General features: G+C 43.2%; 2 protein-coding genes across 4 annotated transcripts in view; both read right to left on the bottom strand.

Moving 5' to 3' along the window:
• The window catches only part of ocrl (OCRL inositol polyphosphate-5-phosphatase), a 46,913-nt gene extending 34,144 nt beyond the window's left edge, over positions 1-12,769 (bottom strand). The window contains exons 1-2 of one of the 2 annotated variants that reach the window (XM_041841971.2): positions 12,278-12,769; positions 11,490-11,572 (exon numbers count right to left, since the gene is read on the bottom strand). In XM_041841971.2, the coding sequence (XP_041697905.2) occupies positions 11,490-11,572; positions 12,278-12,322 (128 nt within the window). In that variant the 5' untranslated portion in view covers positions 12,323-12,769. The remainder of the gene's footprint in view (positions 1-11,489; positions 11,573-12,277) is intronic. The other variant, XM_041841982.2, reaches the window with a different exon arrangement.
• A 659-nt stretch (positions 12,770-13,428) lies between these two features.
• Positions 13,429-22,391, bottom strand: si:ch73-335m24.2 (protein eva-1 homolog C). Of its 2 annotated transcripts, XM_041841996.2 has the most exons (8): positions 22,080-22,391; positions 16,460-16,662; positions 16,014-16,137; positions 15,605-15,757; positions 15,064-15,207; positions 14,744-14,821; positions 14,526-14,609; positions 13,429-14,215 (listed from the first exon to the last, which is right to left on the bottom strand). In XM_041841996.2, the coding sequence occupies exons 1-8, from the start codon at positions 22,189-22,191 to the stop codon at positions 13,821-13,823; spliced, it is 1,293 nt and encodes a 430-aa protein (XP_041697930.1). In that variant the 5' UTR covers positions 22,192-22,391; the 3' UTR covers positions 13,429-13,820. The 2 variants fall into 2 exon arrangements, with proteins under 2 accessions (XP_041697930.1, XP_041697939.1); XM_041842005.2 differs by lacking the exon at positions 14,526-14,609 and having other exon boundaries at positions 22,080-22,384.
• Positions 22,392-24,038: the final 1,647 nt, after the last annotated feature.

Raw genomic sequence — 24,038 nt, 5'->3', positions numbered from 1 at the left:
TAATATAGGGTCATATATTTCTCTCCCTGATGTTGACAATGCAACAGCCAAAGCATCAGCGAACTGAAGTCGATTCCAATTTAAATCCATGCAAGACACTCAAATAAAAGAGCTTAACCTCATATGAAATGCTTACAAGGCCTGAGCTTTAATCCATATCAAATGGAGAGTCTGTCCGAGCTGTTATGTGGGTTAATGTAGGTCATGTTTCACTCCCCAACAATGACTGTGCAGCAACAGCAAGGGTATCAGGTTCAGCAGAACACATCCACACTTCCTTTCAACTCTAACAGGAAATGTGATTACTGTGGAGTTGTGGAAAATGATTCAACCCTGGCTGCTTGTCGGAATGTGTTGAGCCGGGACACTCTTTTCCAAAAACGCTAGCTGGAGATGGCTCAGTGAGTAGTACACCCAACTTAAATATAAACTCAGCAAAAAAAGAAATGTCCTCTCACCGTCAATTGCGTTTATTTTCAGCAAACTTAACATGTGTCAATATTTGTTTGAACATAACAAGATTCAACAACTGAGACATAAACTGAACAAGTTCCACAGACATGTGACTAACAGAAATGGAATAATGTGTCCCTGAACAAAGGGGGGTCAAAATCAAAAGTAACAGTCAGTATCTGGTGTGGCCACCAGCTGCTTTAAGTACTGCAGTGCATCTCCTCCTCATGGATTGCACCAGATTTGCCAGTTCTTGCTGTGAGATGTTACCCCACTCTTTCACCAAGGCACCTGCAAGTTCCGGACATTTCTGGGGGGAATGGCCCTAGCCCTCACCCTCCGATCCAACAGGTCCCAGACGTGCTCAATGGGATTGAGATACGGGCTCTTCGCTGGCCATGGCAGAACACTGACATTCCTGTCTTGCAGGAAATCACGCACAGAACGAGCAGTATGGCTGGTGGCATTGTCATGCTGGAGGGTCATGTCAGGATGAGCCTGCAGGAAGGGTACCATATGAGGGAGGAAGATGTCTTCCCTGTAACGCACAGCATTGAGATTGCCTGCAATGACAACAAGCTCAGTCCGATGATGCTGTGACACACCGCCCCAGACCATGACGGACCCTCCACCTCCAAATCGATCCTGCTCCAGAGTACAGGCCTAGGTGTAATGCTCATTCCTTCGAAGATAAATGCAAATCCGACCATCACCCCTGGTGAGACAAAACTGCGACTCGTCAGTGAAGAGCACTTTTTGCCAGTCCTGTCTGGTCCAGCGACGGTGGGTTTGTGCCCATAGGCGACGTTGATGCCGGTGATGTCTGGTGAGGACCTGCCTTACAACAGGCCTACAAGCCCTCAGTCCAGCCTCTCTCAGCCTATTGCGGACAGTCTGAGCACTGATGGAGGGATTGTGCGTTCCTGGTGTAACTCAAGCATTTGTTGTTGCCATCCTGTACCTGTCCCGCAGGTGTGATGTTCGGATGTACCGATCCTGTGCAGGTGTTGTTACACGTGGTCTGCCACTGCAAGGACGATCAGCTGTCCGTACTGTCTCCCTGTAGCGCTGTCTTAGGCGTCTCACAGTACGTTGTACATTGTAGAATAATAGTGAAGACATCAAAACTATTAAATAACACATATGGAAACATGTAGTAACCAAAAAATCATTAAACTAATCAAAATATATTTTATATTTGAGAATCTTCAAATAGCCATCCTTTGCCTTGATGACAGCTTTGCACAATCTTGGCATTCTCTCAACCAGCTTCACCTGGAACGCTTTTCCAACTGTCTTGAAGGAGTTCCCACATATGCTGAGCACTTGTTGGCTGCTTTTCCTTCACTCTGCCGTCCGACTCATCCCAAACCATCTCAATTGGGTTGAGGTCAGGGGATTGTGGAGGCCAGGTCATCTGATGCAGCACTTCATCACTCTCCTTCTTGGTAAAATAGTCCTTACACAGCTTGGAGGTGTGTTGGGTAATTGTCCTGTTGAAAAACAAATGATAGTCCTACTAAGCCCAAACCAGATGGGATGGTGTATCGTTGCAGAATGCTGTGGTAGCCATGCTGGTTAAGTGTGTCTTGAATTCTAAATAAATCACAGACAGTGTCAACATGATTCCATACGTGTTATTTCATAGTTTTGATGTCTTCACTATTATTCTACAATGTAGAAAATACACTTCTCAAAAAAATAAAGGGAATACTTAAACAACACAATGTAACTCCAAGTCAATCACACTTCTGTGAAATCAAACTGTCCACTTAGGAAGCAACACTGATTGACAATACATTTCACATGCTGTTGTGCAAATGGAATAGACAACAGGTGGACATTATAGGCAATTAGCAAGACACCCCCAATAAAGGACTGGTTTTGCAGGTGGTGACCACAGACCACTTCTCAGTTCCTTTGCTTCCTGGCTGATGTTTTGGTCACTTTTGAATGCTGGCGGTGCTTTCACTCTAGTGGTAGCATGAGACGGAGTCTACAACCCACACAAGTGGCTCAGGTAGTGCAGCTCATCCAGGATGGCACATCAATGCAAGCTGTGGCAAGAAGGTTTGCTGTGTCTGTCAGCGTAGTGTCCAGAGCATGGAGGCGCTACCAGGAGACAGGCCAGTACATCAGGAGACGTGGAGGAGGCCGTAGGAGGGCAACAACCCAGCAGCAGGACCGCTACCTCCACCTTTGTGCAAGGAGGAGCAGGAGGAGCACTGCCAGAGCCCTGCAAAATGACCTCCAGCAGGCCACAAATGTGCATGTGTCTGCTCAAACGGTCAGAAACAGACTCCATGAGAGTGGTATGAGGGCCCGACGTCCACAGGTGTGGGTTGTGCTTACAGCCCAACACCGTGCAGGACGTTTGGCATTTGCCAGAGAACACCAAGATTGGCAAATTCGCCACTGGCGCCCTGTGCTCTTCACAGATGAAAGCAGGTTCACACTGAGCACATGTGACAGACGTGACAGAGTCTGGAGACGCCATGGAGAACGTTCTGCTGCCTGCAACATCCTCCAGCATGACCGGTTTGGCGGTGGGTCAGTCATGGTGTGGGGTGGCATTTCTTTGGGGGGGCCGCACAGCCCTCCATGTGCTCGCCAGAGGTAGCCTGACTGCCATTAGGTACCGAGATGAGATCCTCAGACCCCTTGTGAGACCATATGCTGGTGCGGTTGGCCCTGGGTTCCTCCTAATGCAAGACAATGCTAGACCTCATGTGGCTGGAGTGTGTCAGCAGTTCCTACAAGAGGAAGGCATTGATGCTATGGACTGGCCCGCCCGTTCCCCAGACCTGAATCCAATTGAGCACGTCTGGGACATCATGTCTCGCTCCATCCACTAACACCACGTTGCACCACAGACTGTCGAGGAGTTGGCGGATGCTTTAGTCCAGGTCTGGGAGGAGATCCCTCAGGAGACCATCCGCCACCTCATCAGGAGCATGCCCAGGCGTTGTAGGGAGGTCATACAGGCACGTGGAGGCCACACACACTACTGAGCCTCATTTTGACTTGTTTTAAGGACATTACATCAAAGTTGGATCAGCCTGTAGTGTGGCTTTCCACTTTAATTTTGAGGGTGACTCCAAATCCAGACCTCCATGGGTTGATAAATTTGATTTCCATTGATAATTTTTGTGTGATTTTGTTGTCAGCACATTCAACTATGTAAAGAAAAAAGTATTTAATAAGATTATTTCATTCATTCAGATCTAGGATGTGTTGTTTAAGTGTTCCTTTTATTTTTTTGAGCAGTGTATTAAAAATAAAGAAAAACCCTTGAATGAGTAGGTGTGTCCAAACTTTGGACTGGTACTGTATATCAAATCACAATGTTTTATCCCCTCGTAATTTAGGCTACATTTAACATCAACAAGTAGGCCTCTATTACCATGACAACCCTTGTCCCTCACCATTTTTCCAGCAAGAAACTATCAATTCAATACATGACATAATTGAAGTATACAAGTATTCAAGCCTGACATCATCCCCTGATGGCACCTCTCCTGGCAATCACTGCCTTATGAGCACTTTCAGCACGTTTCCTTCTTGTTGGTAACCAACTATAGGCTAGCCATACACAGGGCCTGGGACCTCTCTCAGCCTATGAAAGCATAGCATAGGCCTACTACTCAGAGTAGAGCAGGGCGTAGCTCAGTATGTACAGTTATGATGCATTTAGGTAGCTCTCATGCAAGTCTTATTCGAATCTAGGACATGGTGGTAGAATGCAGGCATAATACGGTGGCTGGTACTAGGTTTATTGCTCTCTCTCTCTACCACACACACACACACACACACCAGATGTAATGGTCCTGAGTCTTACTGCTCGCTAAACAAAATCATCCAACAAGCAACCTTGTGCTTGAGCTGCTGGCTGAGAATCTCCTCATGTGCTGGCTGTCAGATAAAGCCAAGAGTGGTGCTGTAAACAGTGGGCCTTACTTTGAGACTGTGGTTGTTCTGCTTGCTCCTGTTCATATTAAGAACTTAGCAACAACATGAGTTCAGTACTTTGAAACATCTGATTGCAGAAAAAGCCACTTCGGCAGCAGACTACATCAACATGAGATTCCGCCATGAAAACCACTAGGCTATCTGAGATTAGTAATAAATGGCCTGCATGCATTTGACAGTGAACTCTCATCAGGACACAGCCAGGGCACCGCGGGTCAATTCAGGCTCTTTCTGGCATGATGCACTGAGGTCTATTACTTTTTGCTGTAGTGCTGCACTGTTTCTCTCTAGAGGCATACCTGTGAATTATCACTCACCCTCAAACATTATACTGCTAAAATCGTCATGACGCAATCTTGTTATTCAAGGTCGACTATAGACAACACCATGGCCAACATTTGTATTGTCGTTCTGCAGATTGTCTTGTAGAGATGGTTCACAAAAGCAAAATGCCTTACAAGTAGCAGTCGGAGAGGAAGAGGTTTTGCAATGCAATGTGTCATCTCCTATTGTACACCACAGCTTGACAAAAATAAACCTGACCACTTGAGTGCAACTCATCATTCCGTCCATGTTTGTCGACCCAGTCTGTGTGAGAAAGGCAAATATGAATAGGGATATGGCGGTCATGAAAATGTGTCAGCCGGTAATTGTCATGCAAATGACTGCCGATCTCATGGTAATTGACTGTTAATTAACGTAAACACGTTTAGAATCTCCAGGCTTCCACGCATACAAGCCACTGATGCGCACCTTTGGAACATCTAAATTGAAATACACTGCTCAAAAAAATAAAGGGAACACTTAAACAACACAATGTAACTCCAAGTCAATCACACTTCTGTGAAATCAAACTGACCACTTAGGAAGCAACACTGATTGACAATACATTTCACATGCTGTTGTGCAAATGGAATAGACAACAGGTGGAAATTATAGGCAATTAGCAAGACACCCCCAATAAAGAGGTGGTTCTGCAGGTGGTGACCACAGACCACTTCTCAGTTCCTATGTTTCCTGGCTGAAGTTTTGGTCTCTTTTGAATGCTGGCGGTGCTTTCACTCTAGTGGTAGCATGAGACGGAGTCTACAACCCACACAAGTGGCTCAGGTAGTGCAGCTCATCCAGGATGGCACATCAATGCGAGCTGTGGCAAGAAGGTTTGCTGTGTCTGTCAGCGTAGTGTCCAGAGCATGGAGGCGCTACCAGGAGACAGGCCAGTACATCAGGAGACGTGGAGGAGGCCGTAGAAGGGCAACAACCCAGCAGCAGGACCGCTACCTCCGTCTTTGTGCAAGGAGGAGCAGGAGGAGCACTGCCAGAGCCCTGCAAAATGACCTCCAGAAGGCCACAAATGTGAATGTGTCTGCTCAAACGGTCAGAAACAGACTCCATGAGGGTTGTATGAGGGCCCGACATCCACAGGTGGGGGTTGTGCTTACAGCCCAACACCGTGCAGGACGTTTGGCATTTGCCAGAGAACACCAAGATTGGCAAATTCGCCACTGTGCTCTTCACAGATGAAAGCAGGTTCACACTGAGCACATGTGACAGACGTGACAGAGTCTGGAGACGCCGTGGAGAACGTTCTGCTGCCTGCAACATCCTCCAGCATGACCGGTTTGGCGGTGGGTCAGTCATGGTGTGGGGTGGCATTTCTTTGGGGGGCCTCCATGTGCTCGCCAGAGGTAGCCTGACTGCCATTAGGTACAGAGATGAGATCCTCAGACCCCTTGTGAGACCATATGCTGGTGCGGTTGGACCTGGGTTCCTCCTAATGCAAGACAATGCTAGACCTCATGTAGCTGGAGTGTGTCAGCAGTTCCTGCAAGAGGAAGGCATTGATGCTATGGACCGCCCGTTCCCCAGACCTGAATCCAATTGAGCACATCTGGGACATCATGTCTCGCTCCATCCACCAACGCCACGTTGCACCACAGACTGTCCAGGAGTTGGCGGATGCTTTAGTCCAGGTCTGGGAGGAGATCCCTCAGGAGACCATCCGCCACCTCATCAGGAGCATGCCCAGGCGTTGTAGGGAGGTCATACAGGCACGTGGAGGCCACACACACTACTGAGCCTCATTTTGACTTGTTTTAAGGACATTACATCAAAGTTGGTTCAGCCTGTAGTGTGGTTTTCCACTTTAATTTTGAGGGTGACTCCAAATCCAGACCTCCATGGGTTGATAAATTTGATTTCCATTGATAATTTTTGTGTGATTTTGTTGTCAGCACATTCAACTATGTAAAGAAAAAAGTATTTAATAAGATTATTTCATTCATTCAGATCTAGGATGTGTTGTTTAAGTGTTCCCTTTATTTTTTTGAGCAGTGTAGTCTAATAAAATCAATTTAATATACACCATCACAAAACATCCATTATTTATTTTAGACAGGTCTAAAGAAACATGATATGAAGAAAATGTATTTCAAAAAACAAAATACACGTCAGCCTACTGTATGTTATCTGGTTATGCGCCATACCATAGGCTGTAGACTACTTAATTTAGTAGACAAGATATGCTTAGATGTCCTGTGCCATTATTTTATATGATTTTATAGTAAGAAGGATATAATTGAACTTAGTTGAATAAGACAGAAAGGATATTTTTACCATTCCAGAGCGAGTCCACATATGAAGTGGCTACGTTGAGCGTAAAGGTGATAATTTAAGGCCCTATACGCTAGATTTAGAGTTATTTGGCAACTTTAGTTGTGAATGATACAAACCTTAGAATGTCTTAGAAATCAAAACATATGGGCTGCATGATGCGACTACAAAACATTAGGAACACCTTCCTAATATTGAGTTGCAACCCTTTTTGCCCTCAGAACAGCATCAATTTGTCGGGGCATGGACTCTACAAGGTGTCAAAAGCGTTCTATAGGGATGCTGGCCCATGTTGACTCCAATGCTTCCCACAGTTGTGTCAAGTTGGCTTGATGTCCTTTGGGTGGTGGCCCATTCTTGATACACATTGTAAACTGTTGAGCGTGAAAAACCCAGCAGCACTGCATTTCTTGACACACTCAAACCGGTGCGCATGGCACCTACTACCATAACCCGTTCAAAGGCACAAAACTTTTGTCTTGTCCATTCAACCTCTGAATGGCACACATTCACAATCAATTTCTTAATTGTCTCAAGGCTTAAAAATCCTTCTTTAACCCGTCTCCTCCACTTCATTTACACTGATTGAAGTGGATTTAACAAGTGACATCAATAAGGGATCATAGCTTTCACCTGGATTCACCTGGACAGTATATGTCATGGAAAGAGCAGGTGTTCCTAATGTTTTGTACACTCAGTTTATAGGCTATTGATATGAAAAAGTCGCAAAAAAGCTTGCGCTCTGTTCCTTGCCTCAGGCTGAACATGCTGTTCTCTCATCACGGAAACATATTTTCACCGCTCAGACTATTCTCATTTTAACCTTGTCTTTGCTAATATGTTAAATGTGTTTAGATTTAGAACGGACAGTTATTAAATGGGCAGGGGCAGGGGGGAAAAAATATGTCATCCGTATGCACTCGAATAGTGAATGAAGGCCGCTTTCCCATGGTTTGTTTTTTAATCATGCCGGGTATATAGCAGTTTTATAGCGGAGGAATGATTAATATCCGCAGCTGAGAAATAAATATCGAAGCAGTAGAAAGCTGGGATCCTCTTTTTAGAGGGAACCATAAAAACTCTGCTTTCACACGGGATTGCATACAGAATTGTATGGGTTTATAAGAACACTTTTTTCACTCCACGCATCAACCACTGTTTGAGAAGCATGCAGCCTCTCGCTGCGTGGCAGGTGATATTCCACCCAAACTCTGTATGCCATGGGCTCTCCAACCCTGTTCCTGCAGCTACCCAGCGCTTAAATTTGGGAAACCAAGTGAAATCTGTTCGGGAACATCTATAGTAACATGTTTTCACAACGAAACATATTTCATTAAACTGTTGACAGCCACACTCTCTGCACGCTCGAGAAAGGAATGAAGGAGAGAGGAGGAGATAGAAACGCACGGTGGTGAGATATTCTGTAGCTAAAGGTCAGCCTATTAATTATGAAAATATAAAAAATGCCCTATTACTAAGCAAATACAAATCAAATACAAATTTCACTATATTTGTAGGCTAAAGCCGAAAACACATGAAAAAAAATTTATTGTGCGCGAGAGTAGAACGTCAATTCATATACACTGCGTAGCGTTTGCCAACTTAATTATCAAGAAAATCCATAATAAACAGTTGTATTTTGTTATGTTCGCTATGTAGCCCTTGTGAATTACCGTTGCATTCCTTTTGCGGCAGGTAGCTTAGTGGTTAAGAGCATTGTACCAGTAACCGAAAGGTCGCTGGTTCTAATCCCCGAGCCGACTAGGTGAAAAATCTGTCGATGTGCCCTTGAGCAAGGCACTTAACCCTAATTGCTCCTGTAAATCGCTCTGGATTATTTATTTTTTTTAGCTCTCCTTATACAGTTGAAGTCGGAAGTTTACATACACTTAGGTTGGAGTCATTAAAACTCGTTTTTCAACCACTCCACACATTTCTTGTTAAACTATAGTTTTGGAAGTTGGTTAGGACATCTACTTTGTGCATGACAAGTAATTTTTCCAACAATTGTTTACAGACAGATTATTTCACTTATAATTCACTGTATCACAATTCCAGTGGGTCAGAAGTTTACATACACTAAGTTGACTGTGCCTTTAAACAGCTTGGAAAATTCCAGATAATGATGTCATGGCTTTAGATGCTTCTGATAGGCTAATTGACATCATTTCAGTCAATTGGAGATGTACCTGTGGATGTATTTCAAGGCCTACCTTCAAACTCAGTGCCTCTTTGCTTGACATCATGGGAAAATCAAAAGAAATCAGCCAAGACCTCAGAAAAAAATATTGTAGACCTCCACAAGTCTGATTCATCATTGGGAGCAATTTCCAAACGCCTGAAGGTACCACATTCATCTGTACAAACAATAGTACGCAAGTATAAACACCATGGGACCACGCAGCCGTCCTACCACTCAGGAAGGAGACATGTTCTGTCTCCTAGAGATGAACGTACTTTGGTGCGAAAAGTGCAAATCAATCCCAGAACAACAGCAAAGGACCTTGTGAAGATGCTGGAGGAAACAGGTACAAAAGTATCTATATCCACAGTAAAACAAGTCCTATATCGACATAACCTGAAAGGCCGCTCAGCAAGGAAGAAGCCACTGCTCCAAAACCGCCATAAAAAAAGACAGACTACGGTTTGCAACTGCACATGGGGACAAAGATCGTACTTTTTGGATAAATGTCCTCTGGTCTGATTAAACAAAAATAGAACTGTTTGGCCATAATGACCATTGTTATGTTTGGAGGAAAAAGGGGAACGCTTGCAAGCCGAAGAACACCATCCCAACCGTGAAGCACGGGGGTGGCTGCTGTGGGGGTGCTTTGCTGCAGGAGGGACTGGTGCACTTCACAAAATAGATGGCATCATGAAGAAGGAAAATTATGTGGATATATTGAAGCAACATCTCAAGACATCAGTCAGGAAGTTAAAGCTTGGTCGCAAATGGGTCTTCCAAATGGACAATGACCCCAAGCATACTTCCAAAGTTGTGGCAAAATGGCTTAAGGACAAAAGGCGTGTGCGAGCAAGGAGGCCTACAAACCTGACTCAGTTACACAAGCTCTGTCAGGAGGAATGGGCCAAAATTCACCCAACTTATTGTGGGAAGCTTGTGGAAGGCTACCCGAAACATTTGACCCAAGTTAAACAATTTAAAGGCAATGCTACCAAATACTAATTGAGTATATGTACACTTCTGACCCACTGGGAATGTGATTAAATAAATAAAATCTGAAAAATAATGATCTTTACTATTATTTTAACATTTCACATTCTTAAAATAAAGTGGTGATCCTAACTGACCTAAGGACAGGGAATTTTTACTAGGATTAAATGTCAGGAATTGTGAAAAACTGAGTTTAAATGTATTTGGTTAAGGTGTATGTAAACTCCGACTTCAACTGTCTGTCCTACGGGAGCCACCGTACCTGCCTGCGCTAAACAGTTATAATAGCTTACGAACGTGAGGAGAGTAGTAGCTCGTACACCCGAGCAGTTAATAAAGAATTTAGCTAGTCTCGTTCGTCTACATAACAGTATTCGCTCTTGAAACTCGAGGAAGCCGTAGATGATCGAAATCAACAATTGTTTTCAAATATGTAGCCTATTTGACTGATAAACCTTAGCTTACAACACAATACATTTTAAACTACATATTTAGTCTACTTAGAATAGGGACGATCATAACAATTCCTCTAATTCCTTTTCTACAAACAACCCATGCATTGCTCTGCGTAGACGCAAGAAAAATATACTTTCTTTCAAATTTGACGCGCTATGACGCCGTAGACGTTCACGCCAGTGCATTCTAACAGCTTGTTCATGCAACAAAAAAAAAACGTTTATTGATTTGGGCTTAACTCTAAACCACCCTGCGTAATATGCGATAGGCTATTAGGCTATGTGTCGTTAAACGCCACAATCATTATTTGAATTTAGGTTTTTTTATGGGTTTGTGGTCATATATAGGCCTATGCGTATGTGTGTTTTGAATTAATCATCACCTTAGAAAGCGCTGTCCATTTCTTTGTGTTTGGCTTAGAAAACACATCCACAAAGACCATGTTTTCCACTCTGTTTCAACCTGTTGTTGAACTTCTTTCTTCAAATTGATCAATCACAGTGAGGTGAGTTTTAAAGGCATGGTACTGTTTTGTTGACAAGTGTTTGTTGTGATTTTCGATTTCATTTGCATTGATGTCAACGTGGTAAGAGGGACAATACAGTGCCGAGTACCAGGCCATTAGCGACCTGACAGTATTACAGAGTTGGGTACTACTAACGCATGTCCAGAGTGCGTAAAATGAGATTCCCATGACTCAACGGTTACGTGAAATTTGACTGCGCTCATCACTCATGACTGCCGGCAATACGTCACCGCAACAGCCCTAGATATTAATGAATATTACATTTCAGACACTGAGTACTCTATTGTTAGTACTTACATAAACTCTCCAGAGCGCTCAATCAGTGACAATAGCCTGGGCTCCTTCTGACCAGACAGCCTTAGCTCCTGTCCTCTTACAGTTTGAACATCACTATTAAGGAACCAGCAGCAATCATGAGAGGGCAGGGACACAGGCTAGGGCAGGCTATAACTTCAACATAAAACTATAAATAGGCCTAGCGACCAGAATATTGGCTATGACTTCGTGAACAAATATCTAACCCACTAATTTTTCAAGACTGTTGTGAAATTCTTCAAATGCAGCTAATTGTTATGAACAATGGAAAATGTGTGTAATGCTTATGTGGTATTATTGAATAAACAAAATGTTGTTTAGCTAAAGTTAGTACATTTGCACAACCCTCAGAGTAAGGCAACATGATCATAGATTGTATGGGCCAAGCAACTGGTTATCTGGTTACATTGATAGCTACATTGTTTTGTAAACTGAAGCAAAAAGCAAGCGTTAGTAACGTTAGGCTGTTGCCATTACACCATGGCATGCACTGCTGAACATAGCATTCCAATCTAACTGGCTTAGTAACTAGGCAAGCTGGGTTATCAAATCAATAAACATCTGAAATATTCAGAGTAACACAACCAAATATTTGACCTGCAAGACAGTATTAGCTAAACACACTGTACTGTTTGTTTACATTAAAATGCAAGCAAATCTAAACTGTTGGACAATATTTAGGAAGCTAACGTTAGCTAGCTACCATTATGCTAGCAAGCTAGCTAGCTTTTAAAAGCAAAACAAAAAATGGCAGACTTTTAAAAGGATATTGCCAAACACTTCTCGTCACGTCCGAAGTCCAAAGAGGAATCCATTCTCAGCTATATATATATTGAGACAGATATGTGTGGTAGTTATAGGCAGCTAGCTATATTTACTCGGTCCATCCAGACATTTTAGACAAGGAAAGTTGTTAAATCCCCACCCCTGACCCGCGGCCTTCCGGTTGACAGCTGTCGGCGGGGGGGTAGTGCTTGCAGTAGACTAGCTAGCTAACTAATTCCACCATCAACCACTTGACAGCCAGTGCGGTGTAGTTAGTAAGTAAGCTAGCTAGCTAGCTAACTAACTAGCTGGTTCAATAATTTGTTGCAAGAGGTAGGCTGCATGCTAGTCTATTGCTAGTCTGGTCCTGAATTAAAATGTGTTATCCACGCGCACACAAAGTATGTGTGCTAGCTGTGCTAATCAAAATGCCGGCGGCATAATTAGCTACCGTTTGCTAACTAGCTTTGATAATAATGTAATTATATTGCTAGTAACTCCTCCATCATGGCACCTTGTCTGCAGTGATGTCTTCTCTCCTCTTCAAAGGTATTCTAGCTAGCCATCCAGCGGCTACATAAACTCAAACTCGGCACTTGCGACCAATGATGTACAACGTTTGGTTACAGATTCGCTCATGTGAGCTTCGCAGCATTTGCGCATGGATACTTTCTTTAGAGAGGTAGGGACCGGGTCATATGGGAAAAGAAGACAGGCTACATCAGAACAGTCAATGGAATATCATTATGATAATTATAAAGCGTGTGTGTGTGAATTGACCATACCATAAGGAATGAGCCCACAAAAACCCTCTAGCCCCTATACACTTTATTAGGCCAATGCAGTACCTAATTAGGGACGACATTGACAAAGCCCTTCGATCCATGTATTCAAAAGTGTTTCCAGCTACTAATCTCTTACCTGGACTAAGATTATCAATAATGTGAGTGAGAAAAACAGTGAGAACAATGGGGTCTGTTTTCCATACCATAGCATGAGCTGGACCTACCTGCTTGAGGATGGCGTCATCTACTGGAACGTTTACTGTAGGCAACACGAAGATCATCAATTTAATGGTACAAAAAAGGCCTAAATCAAAGAAACATTTGATTTGACCCAGTGCAATTGAAATTGGCCTACAATTTCCCAAAACTTCTAGGCAAAAAGTTATTACGTTTATTGAAACCCACCAACCCAAAAACATTTTGAACTTCTTATTGTGTGTGCGCTTCACTCAAGTTATCTGAATTATAATGAGGTTAGGTCACCATATCATATACAACGTACATTAAGGAAAGATAGATCACATGAAATGACAAGAAAATAATGTCTACTAAATATTCATTTTCAGTCCATGATTAATGTGTTGCTGCTGTCTATTCCCACAAGCTTCTCTGTGGATTCTCAGACATTGCAGGCCTTTTATCTTATATATAGTATAGAATACAATACAATAAAATACCTATAGATATTCAGACACTGCTGGCCTTTATTTGATGTCTATTCTATTCAATTTGATTATATTCTCTGGCACTGCAGGCTTTTATTTTATGGATATTCTATTCTATTCCCTATTATCTTATGGATGGCGTATGGGCTGGAGTCCCTGTGGGGCCAGATGTCTCCGAACTTGGGCATCTCCTTTTCCTCCCCCTCCCTCTCCACCATCTCCACCGTCATGGTCGCTGGACTAAAGATATCCGCCGCACGGTAGGACTGGGTGAGGCGGCGGAAGGAGGAAGCATCAGAGGTGTCGTCGTCATACTGGTCCTCCATGACTTCCCGGCGGGGTCTGCGGCTGGCCTTGAGCTCGTCCCCCAGCTCTGTTGCCAAGTCCTTGACGTCTCTCACCACGGTGGAGCGCAGGCCGAACAGACAGAGCAGGAAGACTAGACCGGCGCAGATCCCTGAGACAAAGTAGAGGGCCACTCTCTCTGGAAGACCTGTGGGTGGAGGGATGATACACTAGTCTGGGGTGAAACTAGCATGATATTGATCAATGAGGAATAGATAGAAGACAAAGCCTATATGGACAGCTATACAATCAAGAGAGTTACAATTGGTTGGCCTGGTCCCATATCTGTTTTGCTGTCTTGCCAACTCCTACAGCTATACAGAACAAACAGATCTGGGACCAGGCTAATGATTGGTGCCTGCTGATCATTAAGTAAGACAAGGCATATTATATAAAGTACAAAGAGGCCCTGCTAATGAGTAACCAGCCTACATGCACACAGCAAACAATAGACCTACCCAGTATTTTGTCAAAAATTTCCAGAGAGTTGGTATAAAGCACGTTTTGAGGCCTGATGACGCCGGGGCCAGTGTACCAGCCTCCTGCAGATGAGAGGGGACTTACTGTGCCTTCTGCCTAACGGCTGCAAATCATATTGTCCACCGACCTAATTACACGGCTAGTATCTGAGCTGAAGCTACATTTACTTGGATACATGTATTTGTAGGTGTCTTACCATGTGTGTAGTCTGAGATCAAGAAAGGGTCGGATGTTGTTCCGCTCCGTCCCACATCCTCCAAGAGATATCGAGGAACTGGTGAGGCAAAAGAGGGTTCATTTTGATCAATTTCTCCTGAATCATTTTCTCAGTAATCTGGTGAGACCATGAAAACAGAGGGCAAGATTTTATGAAAAACTCTTTCTTCAGAACTCCAAATCGTATGATGTTTACAGCTCAACGATGGCTAATGGGTAATTGATTCGACTGTGGGTTATAGACACCATGATGTTTGTGTGTCTCACATGGTAGTGGCTCTTTGACTTCTAGTCACTTACCACATGTGAAGGACACTCTCAGGTGCTTCCTGGTGCCAGGAAAACATGGGTCCCCAAAATTCTGAGTGTCAGCCAGCACTGAGCAGTTGGCTCGGCCATGACACCTGCGTGACACCTTCCTCAGAGCAGATGGTGACAGACACTCTGAAGGATAGATGTATACTCTGATCAGACATGGGTCAAATAAGTCAAATATTTCCAAAACTTGAGCTGTGCTTGATATAGTCTGGTACAAATGAGCAAATGGTCTAGTCCCAAAAGTACAAACTCCAAGCTTAATCATGCACAAGTATTTGAAATAGGTATTTGATCCTGGTCTGACTCTGATATACAGTAGGCTATAGAGGTTGAAAACATGCATAGGTCAAGGGTATGTCCATGTACTTCATGCCTACTCATCTGTTACTCACGTGTAGTAAGTAACATAGTAACACACACTATTGATTATATATTGATAAATGCACATTCTTTTCATCCTAGTATTTGACCACTAGATGACACTTTAGTTCCCTGTTTCAGACCAATGACTATGGTTTCAGACCCATGTCAGGCTGTGGCGCAGTTTCCTGAGGACAGTTGGGACTCCCATGCAGCAGGTGGCCAAATGTAGCCGAGTAGATAGCCAGGACAGTGTTATTCTTACACACCAGCCTCAGTCTCTCATTTTCACACACCAACCTAGTACGGTGGTGCTCTGAAAGATAAAAACAGCGGTATCGATCACTGACAAACGTACTGTATAATACTGTACATTTCAATAGAATTAGATAATATTATTCTATTCAGTTAAATAGAAACAGACAAATATAATTCTGTGTCCGATGATACATTTCCTGATGCATCTGATGTATCCAGTTGTGGAGTACTGTTCGAGTCTCCTAAACTCACAACCACAGTTTATGACAGGTTGTATTACCCTCACACAATCAAACCCTGTGGACTAGTCTCACCTGGACGGCACTTGTAGGACACTATGAGGTACTTGCTGGTGAGGGGACAGGGGTCCTGACCAAACACTGGGCTAATGACAGGTATATGACAGGAACGCCGGTCCTGACACTCTGACACCACCTTCTGCAGGGACAATACAACAATGTCTGAGTGAGAGAAAAATATGCACATTTAAGAGCAAGTCCTTAGGTCTCAGGCAAGGTTACTCATCAAAAGGCTTTTGCTCAGCAGACAGTCTTGAGGCATACCGGAGACCCAGGTTCAAACCCACAACTTATTAAGTCACTGCTGTAGTAATTCCTGACAGTATGTGATTAATATTATTTAAGTGAAGAGTAATATTTTCATAAATGATCAACTTGTGGAGCTAACTGCTGATAAGTTGGCTTCTGTTTTGCTTTCAGTAATAGAGGACAACTCTGTGTGGCAAATTACTGTACTGTACCTGGATAGCGACAGAGGAAGTGCATCCAGTGTTGTCCTCGGTCATGTTTGTGTTCGCAGGGGGACATAAGTTCTTAATGGGGACACGGCGTCCGTAGAACGCTGACAGGACGGACACAGAGGTTCTGGAGGGACACTTGATAGACAGGGTGTCTCCATCACAGGCATGAGCAGTGTGGTTTCTTAGTATTGTGTGGAGGTACACTGAAAAGGAACAGATGGTATGCATGGAGATGAGACTTAGACCTCAAAGATCAACCTGACAATTGTCAATGCTTTTGATCGAATTCACCACCTCTCAAAATGTAGCATAAATTGCACATAGAAATTGTTCAAATAAATAGGCCCTATAAAGCAAGGATGGGGATTATTATGCAGAAATATTGTACTATAATTGATTTTACATTTAAGAGGCAGGCAATCTCAGCCAAATGCCAACAGTACAATATAACACTGGTCAAACAAACACCCTGTCATACAGTGCATTCAGAAAGTATTCATACCCCTTGACTTATTCCACATTTTGTTGTGTTACAGACTGAATTGAAAATGGGTTTAAAAAAAAACATTATTATTATTACCCATCTATACACAATGCCCCATAATGTCAAAGTCAAAACATGTTTTTAGACATTTTGGCAGATTTATTGAAAATTAAATACAAAAATATCTAATTTACATAAGTATTCACACCTCTGAGTCAATACTGTACATGTTAGAATCACCTTTGGCAGCGATTACAGCTGTGAGCCTTTCTGGGTAAGTCTCTAAGAGATTTGCACACCTGGATTGTACAATATTTGAATGTTATTCTATAGAAAATTCTTCAAGCTCTGTCAAATTGGTTGTTGATCATAGACAACCTTTTTCAAGTCTTAAGACAAAACTGTAACTCGGACACTCAGGAACATTCACTTTCTTCTTGGTAAGCAACTCTAGTGTAGATTTGGTCTTGTGTTTTAGGTTATTGTCCTGCTGTAAGGTGAATTCATCTCCCAGTGTTTTCCTCTAGGATTTTACCTGTGCTAAGTTCCATTCCGTTTCTTCTTCTTTTTTTTACTACCCAGTCCTTAACGATTACAAGCATACCCATAACATGATGCAGCCACCACTATGCTTGTAAATATGGAGAGTGGTACTCGGTAATGTGTTGTTTTGGATTTGCCCCAAACATAACACTTTGTATTCAGCACAAAAAGTGAATTGCTTTGCCACATTTCTTGCTGTATTACTTTACTGCATTGTTGCAAACAGGATGCATGTTTTGGAGTATTTTTTATTCTGCACAGGCTTCCTTCTTTTCACTCTGTCATTTAGGTTAGTGTTGTAATGACAACGTTGTTTTCTCCTATAACAGCCATTAAACTCTATAACTGTTTTAAAGTCACCATTGGCCTCATGGTGAAATCCCTGAGCGGTTTCCTTCCTCTCTGGCATCTGAGTTAGGAAGTACACCTGTATCTTTGTAGTGACTGGGTTTATTCATACACCATCCAAAGTGTAATTAGTAACTTCATCATGCGCAAATGGATATTCAATGTCAATTTTTTTATTTTACCCATTTACCAATAGGTGCCCTTCTTTGCGAGGTATTGGAAAACCTCCCTGGTCTTTGTGGTTGAATCTGTGTTTGAAATTCACTGCTCGGCTGAGAGACCTTACAGATAATTGTATACTCCTGAACTTATTTAGGCTTGCCATAACAAAGGGGTTGAATACTTATTGACTCAAGACATTTGAGCTTTTCATTTTTAATTCATTTGTAAACATTCTAAAAACAGAATTACACTTTGACATTATGGGGTATTATATGTAGGCCAGTGACAAAAAAACTCAATTTAATCAATTTTAAATTCAGGCTGTAACACAGCAAAATGTGGAAAAGGTTGAGGGGTGTGAATACACTACATGACCAAAAGTATGTGGACACATGCTTGTCGAACATCTCATTCCAAAATCATCGACATTAATATGGAGTTGGTCCCCCCTTTGCTGCTATAACAGCCTTCACTATTCTGGGAAGGCTTTCCACTAGATGTTGGAACATTGCTGCGGGGGCTTCCATTTAGCCACAAGAGCATTAGTGAGGTCGGGCACTGATATTGGGCGATTAGGCCTGGCTCAAAGTCTGCGTTCCAATTCATCCCAAAGATGTTCGATGGGGTTGGGTCAGGGCTCTGTGCAGGCCAGTCAACTTCTTCCACACCAATCTTGACAAACCATTTCTGTATGGACCTCGCTTGTGCACGGGGGCATTGCCATGCTAAAACAGGAAAGGGCCTTCCCCAAACTGTTGCCACAAAGTTGGAGCACAGATTCGTCTAGAATGTCATTGTATGCTGTAGCGTTAAGATTTCCCTTAACTGGAACTAAGGGGCCTAGCCCGAACCATGAAAAACAGTCCCAGGCCCCAGATTCGTCCTCCACCAAACTTTACAGTTGGCACTATGCATTGGGGCAGGTAGCGTTCTACTGGCATCCGTCAAACCCAGATTCGTCCATCGAACTGCCAGATTGTGAATCGTGATTCATCACTCCAGAGAACGCATTTCCACTGCTCCAGAGTCCAACGCTTGGCATTGCGATCTTAAGCTTGTGTGCGGCTGCTCGGCCATGGAAACCCATTTCATGAAGCTCCCAACAAACCGTTTTTGTGCTGATGTTGCTTCCAGAGGCCGTTTGGAACTCAGTAGTGAGTGTTGCAACCGAGGACAGATGATTTTTACTCACTACGCGCTTCATTAGCTTGTGTGGCCTACTACTTCGTGGCTGAGCCGTTGTTGCTCCTAGACGTTTCCACTTCACAATAACAGTACATACAGTTGACAGGGGCAGCTCTAGCAGTGCAGAAATTTGACCAACTGACTTGTTGGAAAGGTGGCATCCTACGACGGTGCCACGTTGAAAGTCACTGAGCTCTTCAGTAAGGCCATTCTACTGCCAATGTTTGTCTATGGCTGTGTGCTCGATTTTATACACCTGTCAGCAACGGGTGTGGCTGAAATAGCCGAATCCACTAATTTGAAGGGGTGTCCAAATACTTTTGCATATATAGAATACTTTCTGAAGGCTCTGTATCTAATCTCCTGGGAGTGGTTTTAATCAGCTTTTTATTAGTTGACAAGCTTCTTTATTTTGTTTTTATTAATTAATTATTTTACCCCTTTTTCTCCCCAATTTCGTGGTATCCAATTGGTAGTTACAGTCTTGTCCCATCGTTGTAACTCCCGTACGGACCCGGGAGAGGCGAAGGTCGAGAGCCGTGCGTCCTCCGAAACACAACCCAGCCAAGCCGCACTGCTTCTTGACACAATGCTCGCTTAACCCGGAAGCCAGCCGCACCAATGTGTCGGAGGAAACACTGTGCCCGGCCCGCCACAGGAGTCGCTAGTGCGCGATGGGACAAGAATACCCCTGCCAAACCCTCCCCTAACCTGGACGACGCTGGGCCAATTGTGCACCGCCCCATGGGTCTCCCGGTCGCGGCTAGCTGCGACAGAGCCTGGACTCGAACCAAGATCTCTAGTGGCACAGCTAGGACTGCGATGCAGTGCCTTAGACCACTGCGCCACTCGGGAGGCCCTGAAAATGCTTCTTAATCGAGGACTAAGCTGAATCTGTGAAGCATGACCAACAGTTTGACACATTGCACATTCTGTGTCCTGTGTTATTGTACTCATAGTCACCCAGCCCTGGTTACAAGAGGGTGTGTCCCAAACAATGGGAGTAGCTCTCCTGAGCAGTGTTGTGCTATGATACACAAACACATAGGATAACAGAGTTCATAACAGAGTTGGATCCATAGAAATAGAATCCCTAGAAAGGACAAAATGTTGACTTAAAAGGGTATTATCCGTTCTAGTCATTCTTATTCTATGGTTGAATTTGCCCTCATCCTATTGTCACAATAATATCCTGGGCCATAGAAATATAATGAATACAAGGAATATCCTTTCTAGTCATTCTATTTCTACGCCCTGGCCCCTGTCTGTGTCTTCCTGGCTGGGTCTGTTTTGTGTTCCCCAATGGCATACAGCTCCGCAGAGCCACAGTAGGGCAGTACCAGGCTCTCCCTCACAATGAGCTATTCTTAGAGCAGCTCATAGCTCACACCCATACACAGATGTTGATCCCTGTAATGGTCAGATATAGAGATGGAGTGACAATTGTAAGGCCCAGACAAAGGCAACACTGGTCAGTGGTGGTCACCCCCGCATGGACTGGCTGTCTATCTTGTCCAAACAAATCATCATGTAACATCTCTGTTTGTTGTCATTCTGATGTGTCTGGCATTCATCAATGAAGATGCAACCAGGACAACACAAATACACATTTTATTACGTACACCCATCTAGTACCAGGTCGGACCCCCCCTTTGCCTCCAGAACAGCCTGAATTCTTCGGGGCATGGAAACGTTGCTCAATTGGTATTAGAAACGTTGCTCATTGACTCATTCTGCTTACGCCAAATCCTTACTGCCATCAGCATGATACAACAGGAACCGGGATTCATCATACAAGACGATGTTTTTCCACTCCTCAATTGTTCTGTGTTGTTGATTGCGTGCCCACTGGAGATGCTTCTTCTTGTTTTTAGCTGATAGGAGTGGAACCCAGTGTGGTGGTGTGCAGCAATAGCCTGTCCGTGGCAAAGCCCAACGAGTTGTGCGTTCCGAGATGCCGTTATTTGCCTGTTTGTGGCCCGCCTGTTAGCTTGCACGATTCTTGCCATTCTCCTTAAAACTCTCATCAACGAGCTGTTTTCGCCCACAGGACTGCCGTTGACTGGATGTTTTTTGTTTGTCGCACCATTCTCGGTAAGCCCTAGACACTGTCGTGCGTGAAAAGCCCAGGAAGCCAGACATTTCTGAGATGCTGGATCCGGCACGCCTGGCACCGACGATCATGCAACGCTGAAAGTCGCTTACGTGACTCATTTTGCCCATTCTAACGTTCAAATAAACAGTAACTGAATGCCTCGATGCCTGTCTGCCTGCTTTATATAGAAAGCCATGGCCACGTGACTCACTGTCTGTATGAGCGAACCATTTTCGTGAACGGGGTGGTGTACTTAATAAACTGACCACTGAGTGTATATCACTGCTATCATCTCAAACGGGTGTCTATGTAATTCTTATTTAACTACAAAAAAAGACTATTACTCAGGCCTATAATTCTAGATTCTGTTTGCTTGATATGTGTGTTGAAACAGATCATCGCGCATGTCCATTATCAGTGATAGGTTGAGAAGTAAACAAGATTTATAATATTTTCAGAATTATATAATGGTTATTATAATGACATTATTGTCAATGAGGAGGACAGGGTGCTTTAACCCTGACTCTTGTCTCTCACGGTGAACCACTGTCATTGTTTGTTGGCACAGGATGTCCAGGAGAAAAATCAGGGAATGTACAGTCCCAAACGATACCCTATTCCCTATATAGTGCACAACTTTGGCCAGAGCCCTATGAGCGGACAGGGTGCCATTTGGAAAGCGGCCAGTGTCTTGCGAAGGCTTCCTCTCTACACAGCATGTAGTGCTGAGTGAGCCATACCAGTATCTATTTTCTCCACTTTTTCTCTTTAACAGCAATAACAAAGGCCAAAAACACACTTACCAGAGAAATCTGGAGTGGACCATGCGCTGTGTGTGTTCAGAGCCAGGATGAGGAAGAGGGACAGAGACCAGCATGACCTCCAGAAGCTCCATGGGACTGTCATGATGCCCATCCTATATTACAGACCACCAGTGGGGTGTATCACTATGAGATGCTGCTTGGCTGTTTACTGACTGTGAACAAGTGGTCAATGATGCCCATTGTCTTCACCGTTGAACAGTCCCCCTTTTCACGGTCAAAAGGAACAGCTGACTGCTTCTGTGTGTGTGTGTGTGTGTGTGTGTGTGTGCGTACACATGCGTGTGTGTACAATTGTGTGTGTGTGCATGCATGTGCTTGTGTGTATGTACAGTATGTGTGTGCATGCAAGCATTTTTGTCCATTTGTGTGTTTACAACCTACCATCCAAGGTGTGAAAACCCTTGTTATTGACGTGAAGATAATTAAACTCAAGACACAGCTTTTAGGTTCACAGGAATACCTTCTTTGTTTAGTCTGATAACATGTATTGACCCTGTGTGTGTGTGTAGCGGCCGAATCAAGACCCCCAGCAGCCCACTGGTCAACATGGAGGGTCCTGTTCATATAGATAAAGAGGTTATCTGCATTCCAAATGCAGGGGTGGAAAGAGTAGTGAAATATCCTACTCAAGTAGAACTATTGTTACTTTAATTACATTTGACTCAAGTAGAAGTAAAATTACTGGTGTAAAAAAAATACTACAGTAAAAGTAAAAAGTAGCTAATTGAAAAAGTACTCAGAGCAAAAGTAATTTAGTTACTTTTAAAATAAAAACATTGACCTTGGTAATTAGCTAATTTCGCTAAGGTTACCTGAACGTCGTTACACATGAGAGGAAATGTATGTACAGTAGGAACTACGTTTATTTATTTTATGAGTTGCAACAAGGCCCATCTGCATGTAAAAAAAAATGAAGGATTTGTCAAAAATATACTATTAACATTTGAAAATCAATTAAACATTCAAAGCAATGAAGATGAATTGATACATTTAAAATATATACAAAATAAAGTTAATAAAAAATAAAGTTGCGAGACTTTAATATACAGTACTTCAGACACCAGAAATAAACATGTCTAATTCTTTCCCCCATTCAATCCCTCATTCACCCCTCTTTTACTTGTTACTGATATTCAGTCACTCCCCCATTCACACTCTTTCCTTCACACACTCAGTCCCTCACTCACAAAATTCCTCTTTCACTCACTCACCAGGGGTGGAAAGAGTACTGAAATATCCTACTCAACTAGAAGTACTGTTACTATAATGCAATTTTACTCAAGTAGAAATAAAATTACTGACTTTCAGAAATACTCAAAAAAATATAAGTACTCGGAAAAGCTAGTCAATTACAGTAATGGGAGTACTTGTAATTAGTTATTTTACACTTCTGTCCAAATGGAACCCTAATCCCTTTATAGTGCACTACTTGTAATGGGCCCTGGTCAAAAGTAGTGCACTATATAGGCAATAGGGTGCCATTTGGGACACACAGAGGTGGATTTCCAGAGGGGCTCACTTCCTGCTGCGGTGTGTCTAATGGAGATATGGCTAGTCTATCTCCCTGAGATAGGCCTTTCCTTTTCCTCTGCTCTGTGGAAGGGGAAGAGAGAGGTCAATGGCAAGTAACACATTTCCAGCCAGCTCTGCTTTTCCAGTAACACTCCAGATCTCACACTTAATTCTCACAATGTTTATGTTAATACTTGTTTCATTGCTCCATAATTTTGTGACTTACCTGTTGTTTCCGTTTTTCTTTTCCTGGTGAAAGAAAGATATTTACTAGGAAAGGTACATTACTTGAAGAAAAGTTGTGTGCTTGCTTCAGCTGTCCAAAAGTAAGAAAGGATGAAAGTAAATAATAAGTAGTACAGTGGGGAGAACAAGTATTTGATACACTGCCGATTTTGCAGGTTTTCCTACTTACAAAGCATGTAG

Source organism: Coregonus clupeaformis, chromosome 2 (genome assembly GCF_020615455.1).
Source record: "Coregonus clupeaformis isolate EN_2021a chromosome 2, ASM2061545v1, whole genome shotgun sequence".
Classification (NCBI taxonomy): Eukaryota; Metazoa; Chordata; class Actinopteri; order Salmoniformes; family Salmonidae; genus Coregonus; species Coregonus clupeaformis.
Note: the sequence above shows the minus strand (reverse complement) of the source record. Positions and strands in the feature narration are given on the sequence as shown.